This window comes from Betta splendens, chromosome 9, assembly GCF_900634795.4.
Source record: "Betta splendens chromosome 9, fBetSpl5.4, whole genome shotgun sequence".
Taxonomy (NCBI): domain Eukaryota; kingdom Metazoa; phylum Chordata; class Actinopteri; order Anabantiformes; family Osphronemidae; genus Betta; species Betta splendens.
In genome coordinates, this window is record NC_040889.2 from 873,763 (window position 1) to 890,772 (window position 17,010).

The window sequence follows — 17,010 nt, forward strand, 5'->3', positions numbered from 1 at the left end:
CTTTGTTTGTCTTTGGGTTTGATGCATTGCATGTTACATGTCGTTGTGTCATTGTGCTCTTGGTCCAGTTTTGTGTGTTAGTTCAGGGTATGTTGGGTTTTGTTGCTAGCTTGTTCTGTGTTCTTAGTAGGGTCATTTAGTTTCCTGTTCAGTAGTGATCTTTTGTTACTCAGTGAGTTGTATGTGTTAGTTTGCATTCAAATTTCTGCCCTAGCCTGCATACGCAGTGACCTTAGTTTGTATTGTCCTTTCTGTATGTTTTATTATTAAACCATTTGTCGTCAGTCCTGTCTGTGGGTCGTTGCATTTGGGTCTTCTCTCCCAGTTCAGTTTGGTGGCCATTGTAGCCTGTTTCCCACTCGTGGTGAGTGTGTTTTAGAATACTGTTCAGTCCAGTTTGCCCCTCGGTTGCAACAGTAGTATACTGTTCCGAGTCTAGTTTGACCCCCGCCCGTAACAATTGGAGCCTGTTGCTGTTTGTTGTCTTTGTAGTTTATGTCAAATTTATCTTCTATATAACAAATTGGATCCAGCTAGAGAATTGATTTGATTGAATCCATGACATTAATTTTTCAAACTGTAACAGAATACTGAAATATATTAAATATTACAGAAAGTACATGTAAACTAAAATACAGTCAAATCTGTTGGAGGATGAGACTGAGTCACTGTTGATACTCAGTCTCTGGTTTAGACCTCCTCCATTCATGCTGGTAAAGAACAACACAGACCTGGCACCATTTTTAAGACCTAAAAGCTGATTTTTGTGGAGGGGTGTCAAACACATGCTATGGTGAGTTCATACTGGTCTTACTTGCTTCTAACAGTTAGGAACATATGGTTTTCCTTTGGTTACAAAGCTAAAACAATGGAGTTTAGACTGTTTGAAGGACGTCAGTGTTTGCTACATTTGCTACATGTGTTTGATGCACTGCTGTAATAGTGGTGATGAAAATAAGTGGAACCAAGCTTTGTGGCTAATTGGCGCACTTTTGGGGGAAAACCTGGGCTGATTAGAAGAATCCCACGTTGAACGGAGCCTCTCTGCTCTCTAGTAACATGGCCATGTTGCTTAGTCTCCCCACTCCGTGACAACTCAGAGTGGAGCCCAGGACGCAGAGTCGCAGTCTTACACGCCTCTCTGCACGTTCTCTACAGCCGCCACCCACTCTTAGTCTAAGTTATCGCATAGAGACTGTGTCTGCTTCTCGACCACCTAAACTATACAAGTCACAAACAAATCAAAGAGGAGTGACTTACCAGAATTTAATAAACATCAAAACAGTTCCTCTTACAGAACAACGTACAATGTTAGACACAGTGGCTCCTCTGAAGAAGAAGGCAGTGAATCAGAGGAGGTTAGCTCCGTTGTATAACTCAAAGATCCGCGACAGAGGACCTGTTCTGTGCTTTAGGATTTGAACAAGGATTAGCTATGGCGTACCACAAGGTTCTGTGCTTGGTCCAATACTGTTCAGTTTATACTTTTTTTTACATTTTCCCTTTAGGTGAGATTATTAGGAAGCATTTTATAAATTTTCATTGTTATGCAGATGATACTCAGCTATATATGTCATGGAACCAAATAAAACAGATCAACTAGACATCAAATCCTGGATGTCCCAAAACTTCTTTCAACTAAATTCAGATAAAACGTTCTTATTGTTTGCCCTAAAAATCAGACACTATTGAGTCAGATAGCCACCCTGGACGGCATAACATTAGCTTCAGATTTTACTGTGAGGAACCTTGGTGTCATCTTTGACCAGGATCTCTCTTTTACATCATACATTAAACAAATCTCCAGAACCGCCTACTTTCATCTTAGAAATATAGCTAAAATCAGAAGCATCCTCTCTCAGAGTGATGCAGAGAAACTGATTCATGCATTTGTTACCTCTAGGCTGGATCACTGTAACTCCTTACTCATAGGATGTCCTAACAGCTCCTTAAAAAGCCTACAGCTTTTTCAAAATGCTGCAGCCAGAGTCCTGACAGGACTTAGAAAGAGAGATCACATTTCTCCTACGTTACTGTAGTTTCTCTGCACTGGCTGCCTGTAAAATGTAGGATAGAATTTAAAATTCTCCTACTTACCTACAAAGTACTTAATAATAAAGCTCCTTCTTATCTTAAAGACCTCATATTTCCTTATGCTTCCAGCAGAACGCTTTGTTCGCAGAGAGCCGGGTTCCTAATGTATTTAACGGGAGGCCTCTTCTGTGGAACCAGCTCCCTGTTCAGGTTTGAGAAGCTGACACACTCTGCACCTTTATGATCAGGCTTAAAACCTTCCTTTTTTTATAAAGCTTATAGTTGGAGATGGTTCAGGTCACTGGCAATGATTGTTAGTCACAGGAACCATCTCTTAGTTAAGCTGCAATAGACATAGACTGCTGGGGGGCTTAATTTATACACTGAGCTCCTCTGTTTCCTTCTACCTCTTCTGTCCAATAAACTCCCATCATTGTTTAACTAACCTTGTCTTTTTCTCTCCAGTAGTTGTGCTTCTCCCCCCCCCAGTTTTTTCCTTTCCACTGTTGCTGTCAAATTATAAAAGGCTTACTGAGGGTGGGATCCGTTGGGTTTAGTTGTGTAAGGCCTTACCTTGTTGTGATTTAGCGCTATTTAAATAAAATTGAATTGAATCGAATTGAATTGAATTGAATGAGTTTCTGTTTTAACACATCACAACTACAAGAACAAACAAACATTTAAACATTATCACAAAAAATAATTCATTCGTTTTCCACAGATTAACAGTAACAATAACAACTACAGTACATGCCTCATAGATTGGCTAATTCTCCTTAATTGAGGAAAACAAAAACAGGACTACTTAGGAAACAACTCCCAAACCAGTGAAGAACATTACTGAAAAGAGGAAATTGGGAAATGAACATTGTTCAGCATGGACAAGCAGTAATCCTCGTAATCCCAACCTCAGGTTTCCAGGTCGAAGCCAGCACTCCATTGCAATGTGGCAATGATACACTTCCTGTCATTTTGACTCCTCTGAGGCAAATAGCTATAAAAACAAAAAAGAAGAAGATTGATCTTGGCCTTAACTAAACAACAGAAGAAAAGAAAAAAAGCTATTCCTGTGGGTGGGAAAAATCATTCATTCGTCATAACCACTTGTCTGTCACATGACCATTCATTTTGCTATGATGGATGAGAAGCATGCCTCGTCCTAAAACAGAGAAAATCTATATTTCGAGTAATTCTCCCTCATGTGGATCTGCTCCACAGATTACTGTCATTGTTTCAGCTCATACTATTAGTATTCTTACTGTCAAAGCAAAGTCATCAGTTTAACATTATAATTATCCCTCTTATCTCTTATGCCCTCATCCTCTGGCGACTATGATCAATTTCATGCTGGGTTTGAAGGAACAGCGCTTTATGTGAAGTGACTGGGGATATCTTGTCAGCCTACAATAAATTTCATGCTTTATTTGACTGGATTGTGACATCATTTGAGCTGGGTCATGACTACAAGGCAATTTAAAGAGCTTTCTTCATGTGAAAAGACCTCAAACATTAAATAATGTTTACCTCTACCTCCACTCTAACCCTTGGGTCCAGAGTGAAATATCTAACCTTCAACAATCAACTTTTGTTCCCCTCTGGGTCACATTTGTTTTGGCAAAAGTGATGAGTCGCCGTCTGGTGTCACTAGTAATCATGGTGTTATCTACCTCACCTTGCAGTACTCACTCCAAAAGACACTTGACTGTAAAAGGCAGGCAAATTTAAAACTGCAACCTGTCAGCCATGTTCCATGGTTTGATTCAGAGTTGTGTTTTTGCATTCGTCTGACAAGTTCCAATGGGTCAACAGGGATGCACTGATAAACTTAGACTGCATTTTATTTCTGCTTGTGTCATCATCAGTGGGAGGAAAGCAAATCTTTCTCTTAAATTCATCATCTGTGACATACCCATAACTGAGGCATTTCCATAATTGTAGACAACAACTGTAGTATCTGTCAAAATAATTCAAGTTTTCACAAAACACCACATTTATCTTTGTTTTTCAGACTGATATTTAATGAAAACCTATCTGAATGCTGACATCCTGCAGCACCAAACACACTAAACCTTGGTACTGTGTGATCCAGTAGAATAGTAGTAGTATAATACAGCGTGTTGTATCCAGGCAACAAGTTCGTTGCCAGGTGACAAATACAGAGGTCCTGAGACCAAAGACCGCATGTAACAATTGCACATGAATAAGACAAGACAGCACATCAGTCACCTCCTGAAACTCCCACATTTCTTTGATAATCCTGCTTTGATCACCTTAACAGGAAGGAAACAACACAGTCTGTTTGCCATCATATGAACTGCAAACTCCTTTTCTTCTGTGGTGGAAAAGGCACTCAACCCTGAATTTAGGCAGATGAAGCAACAGTAAAAATTCTAACAGAAAGTTGTTGCTAGTGTCATCTGCAAACAGTAATCAGCTTGCCTAATTACCCCACGGAACTCCTTATGTACACTGACGACTTATCAGAGACGAGTCCAAAAGCAAATACAAAAACAGCCTTAAGTGTTGAGATTATCAAACGTATTTCTGCCACAAAGTTGGGCCTTTCATGTTGCAGCCATGAGCAGAGATAATGATCATTTCCAAGGCGCTTTAGCTGACAAATCCCCCGCCACCATTAAAGGCATTCAATCTCCCCCAGAGCTGTGTGGGGCAACTGTACACTTTTACTTTGAGTTAGACGCAGTGGTGTTTTTTTTGGTTGGTGTCTCTGTTGACTGAGGTCCGTTCATCTAAAGGAGAAAACGTTGCTTCGCAAGACAAATATAGGGTTGCAAACTATATGCTCAACAACTACAGCTTCAAAAATCTGCTTTTAACTGAATTGCAAAGCTGTGCAAAGTAAAATGTCTATTAAAACCATGAAACGCCAGACTTTGACCACCCGTTGTTGCAGTTTTAGATCTGCGCTTGGTTTAAAATGTAGGGTTTTCCTTTCTTGCCTACAGCATCTTGTCATTTAGCTTAAGAAAAGTTGATTCTCAATCCTAATAAATTATATTTATAATTTATATATTTTATTTTAAATATTAAAATGCTACAATTTGTGGGAAAACCTTTAAGAAATTAGCATTATCTTTAGAAATAATAGTTTAGAAATACAGAGGACAAAACACCAAGATGGTAGAGAGCTCCAAATCTCATTAAGCGTATTAGCTCTTATTTGGTTACACTTGATAATAGGAAATACAATAGACCTTAACTGCTGTTATATGCTTCTTTGTATTACATACAAATATACTGTCCTGTTATTGTTTTCTTGTATGGGTTCAGAACTTCATTTTGTCTTATGGTAAATGACATGTGTGCCATCTAGTGGACTAATATTTACTGTAGTTCTACTCAGCTCAGCAATACACATCTCTAAGGCATACGATTGTAGAATAAATAAAAAAAAAAATTAAATTTTTTTTCTAATAAAGAGGACAATTAGATAAGGCAATGGAGCAGGAACCACCTAGTTGTTTTAATAGTTTTACCTGAATCAACTTTAATTATGTTCGGTTACACAAATGAATCAAGAACTGAGAATAAAACTTAGAATAAAGACAGACAAAACATTCATGTATTGATTGTTGAACAAATCACAAGAAAATAGTAATGTTAATTTAAAATGCTGTGACAACTTCTCAGAACTTGACTTAAAATCAAACATTTGAGTCAAACTGACAAACAGCAAGGATACATACTCTCAAATCTATATCCATGCAAACAAAAACTGTGTGTTTGTTAACGTAAGCTCCTGTTTTATAGGTAAAAACGTTCATTCTGCATTCATCACTTATACAGTGCTTTCAGTGTTTTGCTTTAATTTAGTTTGTTTTGCAAGCTTCAGAAGACCTCCAGGTCTGCAGAGTTGTAGACCACAGCTGTGTCCTCACTGCCCACAGCAGCTTCCTCCTGAGCCTCCTCTTCTTCCTCTGCTGCCTCCTCCAGTGATTCCAAGGCCTCGTTGGTATCACTGGCAAAAGTCTCCCTGGAGACATCGTCGTGGTCCTGTAAGTTCAGTGTGCCGATTGCCTGTTTCATCTTCTTGGCCAACACCTGTCGCCTCCTCTTCTGCGCTGCCTTTTTGCTTTTGCAATCTTTCTGTTGCTCCTCAAAGAATATCTTTCTGATTTGGCTCTTGCTGATACTAGGCGTGTTCTTCAGCAGGTTCAGATAAACTCCACCTGGTGTTCGTCTCCTGCTTCCATCCATAGTGTACACGCCGCCACTTTCCTCCAGTGTGGCAGTCTCCCCGAGCAGCTCTATAGCTTTTTTGGCGCCAACAACTTTAACAACACGCTCAATCAGGTCTGCTTTAGGCTCCCGCAGTCTGTATGCGATCTCATCTGCTACTTTGTCCTCAGGATCCTCCTCTGTGATCTCATACCGACCTTTTATGTCCATCTCAGCTTTGGGGCCCAGTCTCTCTTTAGCTGGCCTCTTCTTCGCATCCTCTCCTGAACCGTCCGCTGACCCCTGGTTCTTCATGTAATCCTCTAACTGGGCATCCAGCATGTTTACTTCTCCCTCTTCCTTAGACTGCCTCTCCATCTCCCTCTCCTTCTCCATAATCTTACGGGCTAAGACAAAGTTATAAGTCTCCACGTTTCTGCTGGACATGCTAACTTCACCCTCCATGCCAAAGAAGCCCAGCTCTGCAGTCATGGCATCCTGGCACTGCTCCTGGACTACGGAGCCCCAGATGTTGTTCACCTTTCGACCTCCCAGTGCACTATGTGCCACGGGACGAACCGACATAGGGCGGCTGGTGAAGACAGACGACTGGGGAGTATTTGATACCTTCTGACGCTTCTTGCGCCAGACAGTCGCCTCGTCATCCGACGAATCCTGGTCACTGTCGCTGGACTCCAGCGTCCCACGGGTGCTGCGGTAGCCGTCGGATGACGCCTGAGCCGCAGCTCTGCTCTGGAAGGACTGGCTGCTGAAAGCTGGAGCAACCTGGGGTCGAGCTTGCAGTGTTGTAGTTGAAATTCCCATCTCTGTATCCGAGCCAGACCCGGAGATCTCTCCATCTTCCAGATCACCGTCCATTAGATTTCCGTCATCCGCCATTTCTTTTCTGAAAGAAACATGACGACTGTTGACTGCTGATGTAACACATGTGCTAAAGTTGAACTTAACGTTATTTAGCTTATAATAGCTAACTCGACACCGTTAGCCGCTAACGACAGCACGAAATCTAATGTCAAAGAAATAAACAAGTCTAGATTGACAGAGAAATAGATTCAAAAGCCCGACGACGTATCATCTTAGTCTCTGCTATATATAAATTCATTCGTTAGCTTTGCTTAGTTCACCACTTACTGTAAACTGTGGTAACGTAGTTCACAATGGACAAACTTAAAAAAACCCTCCTCAGAAAATTCGCGCTAGGCTAGAAGAGCACTTCCGTTTTCTAGCTGTCAGACCTTTCAAAATAAACTTAAGCTTGGACTTAATAAACTTAACGGTGCGGTTAGTCCTAACTCGTTGTATTTGAATGCTTATTGTGTAGATGCTACTTAACCAGAATTTCAAATCAAGTCATGTCGAAACCTTACACACTGATAGATCTGTGATCTGTTATAAAGAGGGTTGAGGTTGGGATAATGACTTTGACTATTTTTGTTTATCTAATAATTAAGTAATAAAATATTATTAAAAATGTCTCATTTTTATTTTTAGTTGACATCGTGTCTGAGATTAATGGAAATGTTTGAAACAGAAAGAAGTATTCTGGGTTGTGGTGATTGTAATTATGTGTTGCAAAAGGTAAATATATGATTTTAATGTTATTATTTGACAGAAGTTCTTTACTCTAGATTCTTTTGAACGTGTCTATCATAACACCATTTTAATCTGATTGGGCTTTTACGTTGTTAGTTTTTTACTTTTCTGGATGTTGCGTAATATGCGTCGATTACATTTTCGCACATGCGCAGTGTAACAGATAAACAATATGGCTGCATCGATACAAGGACTCAAGTCTGTCGGGAGATATCTCTGTAAAAGACACTTACTGAAGACAAGTTCGTCAAAATTGGTAAAAAAAATGTGTTTATAGACACTCTTTTGTCACAATAGGTCATTGAAAGATCTTTGACAGTGAGCATTGTTGTGTGTATTGTAAGCCAAAATGCCGGCGTGCTTTGGCATGGTCAGCTTTTGCTAACAGATTATTTTAGCTAGGCTACTTCGTCAATGCAAAGTTAATTCTCGAGGAACTGATAGACGTGTGCCCGTGTAACGTAGACAAGCTATGGTAAACATAGTTCCGTTTATGGTGGCTGATAGAAGACTGTCAATAGGTGGTGTTAGTTTCTTGAATTTGTTGCGTCATTGTGACTTTTAACTCTCGTCTGTCTTCAACTTGCAGCTCGCAGATGGATCCCGTAGATTCCTCGCTACTCAGGCTGCTCAGCAGGTGGCCTTAAATGTTCCCGAAACTAAAGTGACCACTTTAGAGAACGGACTCCGTGTGGCTTCGGAGGACTCTGGGCTAAACACTTGCACAGTAGGTTAAAGGTTGTCTTACAGCAAAAATAAACAGTCCAGGTTGGTTGGTTTGTACAGAGCTATTGTTCACTTGTCTTTTTGTGTTGTATTACTCTTAGATTCTAGTCACGTAGTTGACACAAAAGCCATACCAACGTTTGACTGGAGTTCGACTTCTGTCTACATTTTACTTTTGTCCCTGTGCTCTGTACTTTATTTCCGTTTTCTATAGACGCATAGTTTAAAATATGACTTAGTTAAAAAAAACACTACACACATTCTTGACGTTTCCAGACAGCTTAGTGTTATATAAGTGCGATGTGAAGATACCATTGATGATTTTTTTAACCCTCTGGGTTTGTTCGTTTTTACTACCCTTTCATGTTGTTCGAGTTTAAGCTGTAATTCTTTCAATTTTTTTTAGTTTTTTTGCTACTTTCACTGCATGAATATGTTGAATAGAATCAGTTCTTGTATTGAGTATAAAATGACAATTTACTTTTAACTTTTTTAAACATTTAAATGCTAGTTTAATTGCATAAGTCACACTAGGGAAAAATACAACAATGAAAAATTTCTATATTCTTAGTGTAATAGAGGGCAATAATACCACAAATGCAACAAACTCACACAAAAATTCATTTTTGTGCATTGTTATTTTTTTGCAGGGAAGGTAAAACACAAAAGAACCCCCTTGTGTTCGTGGCCAAAAATGGCCACAATGAGATTTGGAGTTTTTTCTTAGATTCCTTTTTGCTCCTTTCACTGCGATTTTGTGGTTACAATGTCTATATGTAATGGCCTTTTTTTCAGGTGGGTCTGTGGATAGATGCTGGCAGCCGCTATGAGGACATGATAAATAATGGAACAGCACATTTTCTGGAGCATATGGCCTTTAAGGTAATTTAATAACATTGATGCACTTTGTTTTGCAACAAGTAATTACACACTGTTCAACTGGTGACTTAGAAAACAAATATATTTGTTTGTAATATGTGTGTTTCAGGGCACTAGAAAACGATCCCAGATAGATCTGGAGCTCGAGATTGAGAACATGGGGGCACATCTGAACGCATACACATCCCGGGAGCAAACTGTGTATTATGCCAAAGCTTTCTCCAAGGATCTGCCACAAGGTAAACAACAGCAGAAATACTGGGTTGATGTAAGTGATGTCCCTTATCATCAGATTCTCATTGAGGTGACCCAGGCAGTGTTCATAAATCCTGGAACTTTGCTCCAGAAACACTCCAGCCTTATCACAATTATATCGATTGGTGTGTTCAGTGTACGTTTTCTGAGACATTGTGAGTTCCTATGTGATGTTTCATAGTACCTCAAAAAATGATATGTCTGATCTTGATGCAATGCAGAGTGGCAGCCTCATTTGTGTTCTTACATCCACCCTGCAAGTCTGTAGTTCTGCTGAGTATGTTGGACCTTGACAATAGGTGTTGCTGCATTTGATTTGCTTGTCCCCAAAACACCTGGGACCTGGAATATGATATAGTTGAATCTTCTGTGTCTGATGATTACTCTGAAGAACCTGTCACACTTTGCTTAGGACTTGTACTGTCCCACCAGTGGACAAGTTCATATCAAAATATTAAATGTTCCATTTTTTCCAAGCTGTGGAGATCCTGGCTGACATCATCCAGAACAGCAAGCTGCATGAATCAGACATTGAGAGGGAGCGAGGCGTCATACTCAGGGAGATGCAGGAAGTAGAGAGCAATATGCAGGAAGTGGTCTTTGACTACTTACATGCTTCAGCTTATAAGTCCTCATCTCTGGGTCTGACAATCTTGGGCCCAAGAGAGAACATCAGGTAAAACATTTAAAGCTTTGCTCAAAGAGTATGCTGTGTTTGTATTTTTCTTCTCTGGTGAAAGTCATTTGTTTGTTTATATCTGACTCAGATCCATCAAGAGAGGAGACCTCTATCGGTACATAACTACACATTACAAAGGCCCCAGAACAGTGCTTGCTGCTGCTGGAGGTCAGAGCGGTTTTCTTCTCATATTAGTCTCACGTAAACCAACACAACAAATATAATGAAACAAAATGCAACATTTGAAGGTTTAGTATATTATTGTTTACAGGAGTTGCACATGATGAGCTCATCTCCTTGGCCAAGCATTATTTTGGAGGTCTCCCAGGCACATACAAAGGTGAACCTCCAGCACTTCCTCCATGTTGCTTCACCGGAAGTGAGGTAATGTTAAAACCTGTTAGTTGTGCAACAGTATTCTCTTTGATTCTCTTTGACAGTTTTTTATTTTTTTGTACAGATCCGTGAGCATGATGACAAGTTGCCCCTGGCCCATATCGCCATTGCAGTAGAATCCGTTGGATGGTCTCATCCTGACACCATACCTCTTATGGTTGCCAACACTCTAATTGGAAACTGGGATCGCTCATTCAGTGCCGGCGTGGTGAGTCCTGAGTCCACCCATTTCTTTATATGAGCATCTTGTGTGTGCAAAAATTTCAGCAATATTCACAGATCAGCCAAGACATTAAAACCAGGCACCATTGCAGTAAAGCGTGTAAAAAGCTTTAAATGAGTTGAAATACATTTTTAGCATTTGCCTGCTTACCTAATTAAATGTTGTCTTTTGTGAACCCAGAACATGTCCAGTAAGTTGGCTCAGATGGCCTGTCAGGGAAATCTGTGCCACAGCTTTCAGTCATTTAACACTTGCTACACAGACACAGGTCTGTGGGGGCTCTACATGGTGTGTGAGCCTGACACCATTAAAGACATGATTCACTTCACTCAGATGGAATGGTGAGTGCATTGATGGACGGGTTAGCATAGCTTCTGCATATTACTGGTCTAAATATAAATGATGATTCTCACTTTTATTTGTCATCAGGATTTCTCTCTGCACGAGTGTAACAGAGAGTGAGGTGAATCGTGCAAAGAACCTGCTGAAGACCAGCATGCTCCTCCATCTTGATGGTAAAATAGCGTGATGTCAGACAGCACAAATAATCAGGAAATCTGTCAATGACGTAGTCAATGGGGATTCATCTTGTTTATTTGCTTGCCTAGGATCCACCCCCATCTGTGAGGACATAGGCAGACAGATCCTGTGCTATGGTCGTAGGATCCCTCTGCATGAGCTGGAGGCCAGAATTAATGTGAGTGGATCCAGGTCCATGGAAAAAACCTAATTAAATTTACATCTCCATCCAAAAGTGAATGATGCCTGAATTGACTGAACTAATGTATAGGTATAATCAACATGTTTTAGCACTTTAATGTTTTCACTAACTGTTTTGTAACATGGTTGCGTGTCCATCCTTCTGTAGGCCATCAGTGCCGATACCATTAGGGACGTCTGCACCAAATACATCCACAACAAGCCTCCTGCCATTGCTGCTGTTGGTACGTTTTCTTTGGTTCTAAGTAGGAACTGTGTATTTATTGGAACCAGCGTTGTAGGTCACGAATGACTCATTGTTGACTATTTAATATACCTTTCTTTATGTGGGAGAGCACTTTTTATTTATTGTGCAAGCGCAGAATGTGCTTGACACATGTCGGTGGCAGAGTGCTTTGTTGAATTTCAGTAGGGCTGATTACAAAGTCAACATGCTCCTGTGTATTGTGGCACAGGTCTTGCTAAAACAGGGATAGCAGAGCCCAGTACTGGAATTATTGTCATGATCGTTTTCCTAATGAGTCCTTCTCAACTTGTGAAAACCATTCAAAAACTAAGTGCAAAGGAAGCAGAGCATTAGCAGTCAAAAACCAGGATTGACTTTCCCTGGTCGAGTACTGTGCACTAATTTGTAATGTATTAATAAAATTGGGTCTTTGTGCCTCTCAGTATAGCAAAAGGAAATTTAAATTATAATATTGTAACCTAAAGTCAGTTGTTCATACAGTGGCCTGAGCTACAAAAATGTATTTAATTAAAAGTAATTTTGTTACAGAATATTAAGTGCTACTTCTTTTCTCCCCCATTTAAAGGTCCGATTGGAGAGCTGCCTGAATACAACCAGATCCGGAGTGGAATGTTTTGGATGAGATCCTAATCTCTTACCTGTATAATGGAATATAACCGTTTATTCTGTAGTTTTTTCCCCTTCATTTTATTATAAAATAAAGACCAACATCATAATGTTAAAATAACAGATACTATTGTCTCTTGTGGTTCTTGTCATTTTTTAGTTTTGATTGCCACTTGCTCCTGAGCAGCTCTCTTGGCTTTGACCATCTCCACCAGCTCCTGTCAGGGCAACAAACAGAATAGTTTAACATTGCACAGACAGATTTTCTATGTATTAAATGTTCTTATGTACAGAAGCTCATGGGACCTCACCTTGTACCTCTTCATACAATCCTTTTTGCTTCGTCCAGGGACCGTAGCGGCAATTTTCTCCCACCGCTCAGGTGTGCTGACTGGATATGTTTTCAGGGCTTGTTCAAGGAGTTTCTGTTCCTCTGTAGTCCAGGGAGCAGCACTGCCGTCGCTGCCAGAAGCTGAAGGAAAGGGAAACAACACACTTGTACAAGTACAAAATGTATACTGTACTGGGATTCTTTTTCCACTTGGGATTAAAGCTCACCATCAAATCTCTCTGAGGGCACAGCGTTATCGATGGAGGGTGCCACTGAAGAGTGCTCCTTCTTAAACTTCTCAAAGGCCTTTTTGTTGATCTCGTCTTTCTGTCCTGGATCTTGGAAGAAAACATTTTAGCTTATTAGACAACTCGCATTTTTTGAGCTTGTGACAGGTGTGTCAAATGCTGGTTTTTCATTCACGTGTAGCTTCCAGTGATCGCTTTTAGGGTACACACTGAGCTCACCCAGCCGTTGCAGATTCTTGGCTTTGTTGATGACGTCTTTGGCTGTCCTCTTCAAACCACTGTTGGAGTGCAAGTTCATATAGTTGGCAATAACTTCCCATCTGGAACGAGGAGGGATAATAATCTTAATTAGATTTTAATGACAAACATTTACGATCACAAAGCAGGGATTGTAATGTACCTGGCGTTGGTTCCAGCCGGAAACAGGTTAACAGCTTTGATCAGCAGCTGGAGATCTTCCTCCCCCCAGCCCTTCCCTGCCGTTCCCCCTCCACCGCTAGCCTGCTCCACGCTGCGTGCTGCCTGCCTTGCCTGGACCTCAGCCTCCTTCTCCCTCTGCAGCTGGGCATTCACCTCCTGTACCTGTGCACACAGGAAGCCACAACATGCTCTGCAACGTCTGATTCTACAATATCCTTGTGCACCCCCTGTATCTGAACTAAGGGCTGTGTTTCTACCTGCTTCTCCACAGCTGCCTTCCCATCTTCCTTTGAACTGGATGCCAGGATTTCATTCAGGGACTGCAGACTGCAGACATAAATATCTGTTTATCATCTCTGTTGAAAACTATTACTACTATAACTATATTTAATAACATTATTTAAAACATAATCCATCCAAAACAATTACATCACCTTGTCAGTTCCAGCCTATCACAGAGCTTCTCCACCTCCTCCATCATTTTCACGTCGTCAGCTTCATTTTCAGCAAAGTAATTCCAATTCTGTGCGTGAAGAAAGATACAAAGAAACAAGAAAACACGAGCTGAAGCACATCTGGGACTTCAGTGAGACACTTTCAAATGACCCTTATTTGGTTCTGTGAAAATGAACCTTGCAGGTAGTCCTGAGTTTTTGCCTCTCCTTCTTGATGGCCTTCTTCTGAATGTCCTTCTCTTTCTTAGCCTGCTGGGCTGCCAGCTTGGCCTCCTCCTCCTCCTTCTCCTTGGCTAAACGAGCGGCATCTAGCTCTGCCTGCCTTGCCTGTTGAGCGTGTAGAAGACAAAAGGGTGTCATCAACTCAAAAGCAAACACTGTTACATTTGTGAGTTCTGGTAAAAGACATACTCGCTCTTTCTCCTCTTGTTCCCTCTTCTTCGCCTCAGCTTTAGCTTTCTTCTCAGATTCCTTCCTGGCTTTTTCTTCTTCTTTGAATTTCTTTATTCTAGGGTCACAGCTGTAGGCAGTATCTGCAGAGGAATAGCACAAATCAGTGTCGCTCAATTATACAGCACTAATTTACGGAGCCTCCTGCATATTGAGTTCAAACTCAAAGTACATCATTTCAGAAACTAAAAGTGTGCATGTGTTCTAGTCATGTGTTCTGTTCTGTCTTCAAGTTGTAAAACAAAGCTATTTTTAAAACTGAAAATTGAATTCAAAATTGGAGCACAGATGTTTAAGAAAATAAAATGTGGATTTATGATTGACAGTATTACAAACTATTCCCATGTGTTAGGAATTATTATGCAGGTTATTTAACATTTTTAATTCTGCCCCACCCTTGAGGTGTGTGTTTGCTTTGAAGGACTGTACCAACTAGTGTTCGTATTCTGTTCATCTCCTCCTTCTTCCTCTGAGCTCTGGAAGCTCGATTCTGCTTTTCGATCCACCTCCTTTCATCTCGACTGCAGAGAGGAAAAAAAAAAAAAAAAAACGTTAGATCCTGCAGCCTGAACTGGTTCAGTACCTTTAAATGCTGTGATACACAGGAGCTCACCATTCAGCTTTTTCCTTTTCCTCTTCGTCCAAGTAGGAGAATTCTCTCCATGAGTCAAAGTTGTACCTGTAACAGTCGAAACAATAGATTATCCGTTTATAATCTTCTGACTCCCTTTTCCTTTACCTAAAATATGAGACTTACCAAAAAGAGTAGAAAGTATCGACCTCTTCAAAGGATGACTCCATGGTTCCTAGCTTAGGTACGTGCTTTTTGGAAGACCATCGTGCATTTCTCTCAAAAACAAGGTAAAAAACTTCGAAAAAGTTTTCTTTACCTTCACTCTTTGAAGGCACAGCGTTATCAAAAGTAGGATCTACACTGTCGAAGGCTCTTCTCTTCACAGGGTCTGACAGGATTTCAATAGCTGTGGTTGAAAGAGAGAAATTATAGTAGTACAAATTCTGGAGCCAGTGAACCAACTAATCAAATCACAGCACAGATCTATACCTTTAGTTATACAAGTAAAGTAGTCATTGTCTCCTTCTACGATTTGCTCTCCTGCTGCTTTTCTTTTGTCAGGGTGGTGCTTCAAGACAATTGCTTTGTCTGTTGAGAAACAGTATTCGTATTAACACGGAGGAGAGAAACCTGTATATAACATTAGGAAGAAATATACTTACGAGCAGCTTTTATCTGTTTCTGTGTGGCCTTGTATCTCAGATGTGGCAGCCCAAGAACAGCATAGTGATCCTGATTCTGACAAATAAGCAACAACATGAAAAGATTAAATATCTTTATAGTTGCAGACTGCCTGGATACAGAGATGCGCCCTTTTGGAAAAAGAGTGGAAAAAAAGTTAACATAGGAAGTCGGAAGCTCAAACTTAATAAATATACAAAAGCATGTAAGATTTACTGATGGCCTTGCAACAAGGATTCAGACACAGCTAATTTGCAGACAATATGCCCCCAATTCCTGCATTAACGTAAAGAAGGGACCTACGGCACTTGAAAACGAAAGAAGAACCATTAGTTCATAGTGATTATATACCACACCTTCCAGTCCTTTGGGTCAAGTGTTCGGAGCATGGGACACTCCTGCAGCTGAAACTCCTCATCCTCCGACTCTTCAGACGACTCTTCCTCTTCCTCCAGCTCCTGAAAGGATGCCGAAATGTTCCTGTTTCTCCTCTTTACGTAGGCCTCAAACCAACGGCCCACCGGCTCCACCTGCACCTGCACAGAGGCTGACAAACACCCAACCTAGTCACGTATAACATACTTCGGCTTTTGCTGAGATTAGCGCTATTTGTTATTGTGTTATTGCTGTTTGGCAAATCAGGCTTTGGAGAAACAGTGACTTTGAGAGAATACAACAGGTGTTCAGACGTTATAATAGATTATATAATGCAATGGCTGTGAAAAGGCTAAGTAGTAACATTAAGAGCTGCTAGTAACAGCCAAGAGCTCTAACAAATCAATGCAGTAAGTGTGACAATGAGTGGGCATCAGTCAGGTGACGTTATGCAACTGAATAAAAACAATATCGAAATAATACAGGATAACTACAAACAAAATGAATCTTGGAAGATCTGAATTGAATAGTAACATCGGTTTAGTCACTGCTGGCTAGCGAGAATAGGAAGGCTTTATATAAAAGACTAGTAGCTTAGCAGCTACCTCCCTCTGGCCTCCTACATGCTTACCGGCAGCTGACCCAAACACAACCGTTTCATCGCCGTCAAGCGCTTCTAGCAACATCTTCTAAAAATGAAGGCCACGCCAACATCCAGGTTCGTAAACTCTATAGGAGAAGCTTTATAAAGTGCTAAAGTTTCGTGGCCCGCTCTTTAACACACCACATGGGCCTCTCTTAATCAGTGCCAATCCGAGAACGAGCCTGGTCGTCACGCCGCTAGATACTCCGGGTTGTTACTTTGGTTCCTCGTCACTTTAGTTCCGCCAGTTTAATTGAACTCTAATTTCCACTAGA

General features: G+C 40.7%; 3 protein-coding genes across 3 annotated transcripts; 1 reads left to right on the forward strand and 2 right to left on the reverse strand.

Annotated features, from left to right (window-relative positions):
* Positions 1-5,494: 5,494 nt before the first annotated feature.
* Positions 5,495-7,518, reverse strand: phax (phosphorylated adaptor for RNA export). Its single transcript, XM_029163843.3, has 2 exons — positions 7,366-7,518; positions 5,495-7,120 (listed from the first exon to the last, which is right to left on the reverse strand). Exon 2 carries the CDS (start codon positions 7,111-7,113, stop codon positions 5,884-5,886), a length of 1,230 nt encoding a protein of 409 aa, XP_029019676.1. The 5' UTR covers positions 7,114-7,120; positions 7,366-7,518; the 3' UTR covers positions 5,495-5,883.
* Positions 7,519-7,933: 415 nt separating this feature from the next.
* On the forward strand, positions 7,934-12,683 carry pmpcb (peptidase, mitochondrial processing subunit beta). Its single transcript, XM_029162084.3, has 13 exons — positions 7,934-8,083; positions 8,417-8,554; positions 9,349-9,435; positions 9,542-9,671; positions 10,165-10,363; positions 10,455-10,534; positions 10,638-10,750; positions 10,827-10,970; positions 11,166-11,326; positions 11,415-11,500; positions 11,594-11,682; positions 11,854-11,929; positions 12,518-12,683. The coding sequence occupies exons 1-13, from the start codon at positions 8,000-8,002 to the stop codon at positions 12,580-12,582; spliced, it is 1,452 nt and encodes a 483-aa protein (XP_029017917.1). The 5' UTR covers positions 7,934-7,999; the 3' UTR covers positions 12,583-12,683.
* On the reverse strand, positions 12,596-16,938 carry dnajc2 (DnaJ (Hsp40) homolog, subfamily C, member 2). The gene is made up of 16 exons (XM_029162083.3): positions 16,724-16,938; positions 16,074-16,264; positions 15,699-15,774; positions 15,526-15,624; positions 15,220-15,442; positions 15,076-15,141; positions 14,892-14,983; positions 14,424-14,545; positions 14,190-14,339; positions 13,992-14,080; positions 13,815-13,884; positions 13,538-13,719; positions 13,357-13,457; positions 13,117-13,227; positions 12,870-13,030; positions 12,596-12,776 (listed from the first exon to the last, which is right to left on the reverse strand). Exons 1-16 carry the CDS (start codon positions 16,776-16,778, stop codon positions 12,708-12,710), a joined length of 1,857 nt encoding a protein of 618 aa, XP_029017916.1. The 5' UTR covers positions 16,779-16,938; the 3' UTR covers positions 12,596-12,707.
* Between the last annotated feature and the right edge of the window lie 72 nt (positions 16,939-17,010).

Coding starts and splice junctions, on each gene's coding strand:
- phax (XM_029163843.3), bottom strand. CDS start 7,113: ATGGCGGATGACGGAAATCTAATGGACGGTGATCTGGAAGATGGAGAG.
- pmpcb (XM_029162084.3), top strand. CDS start 8,000: ATGGCTGCATCGATACAAGGACTCAAGTCTGTCGGGAGATATCTCTGT. Junction 9,672..10,164: donor CTCCAAGGATCTGCCACAAG/GTAAACAACAGC, acceptor ATTTTTTCCAAG/CTGTGGAGATCCTGGCTGAC. Junction 10,535..10,637: donor AGTGCTTGCTGCTGCTGGAG/GTCAGAGCGGTT, acceptor TATTGTTTACAG/GAGTTGCACATGATGAGCTC.
- dnajc2 (XM_029162083.3), bottom strand. CDS start 16,778: ATGTTGCTAGAAGCGCTTGACGGCGATGAAACGGTTGTGTTTGGGTCA. Junction 16,265..16,723: donor TGTGTTTGGGTCAGCTGCCG/GTAAGCATGTAG, acceptor GGTGTTTGTCAG/CCTCTGTGCAGGTGCAGGTG. Junction 15,142..15,219: donor GATACTTTCTACTCTTTTTG/GTAAGTCTCATA, acceptor CGACTGTTACAG/GTACAACTTTGACTCATGGA.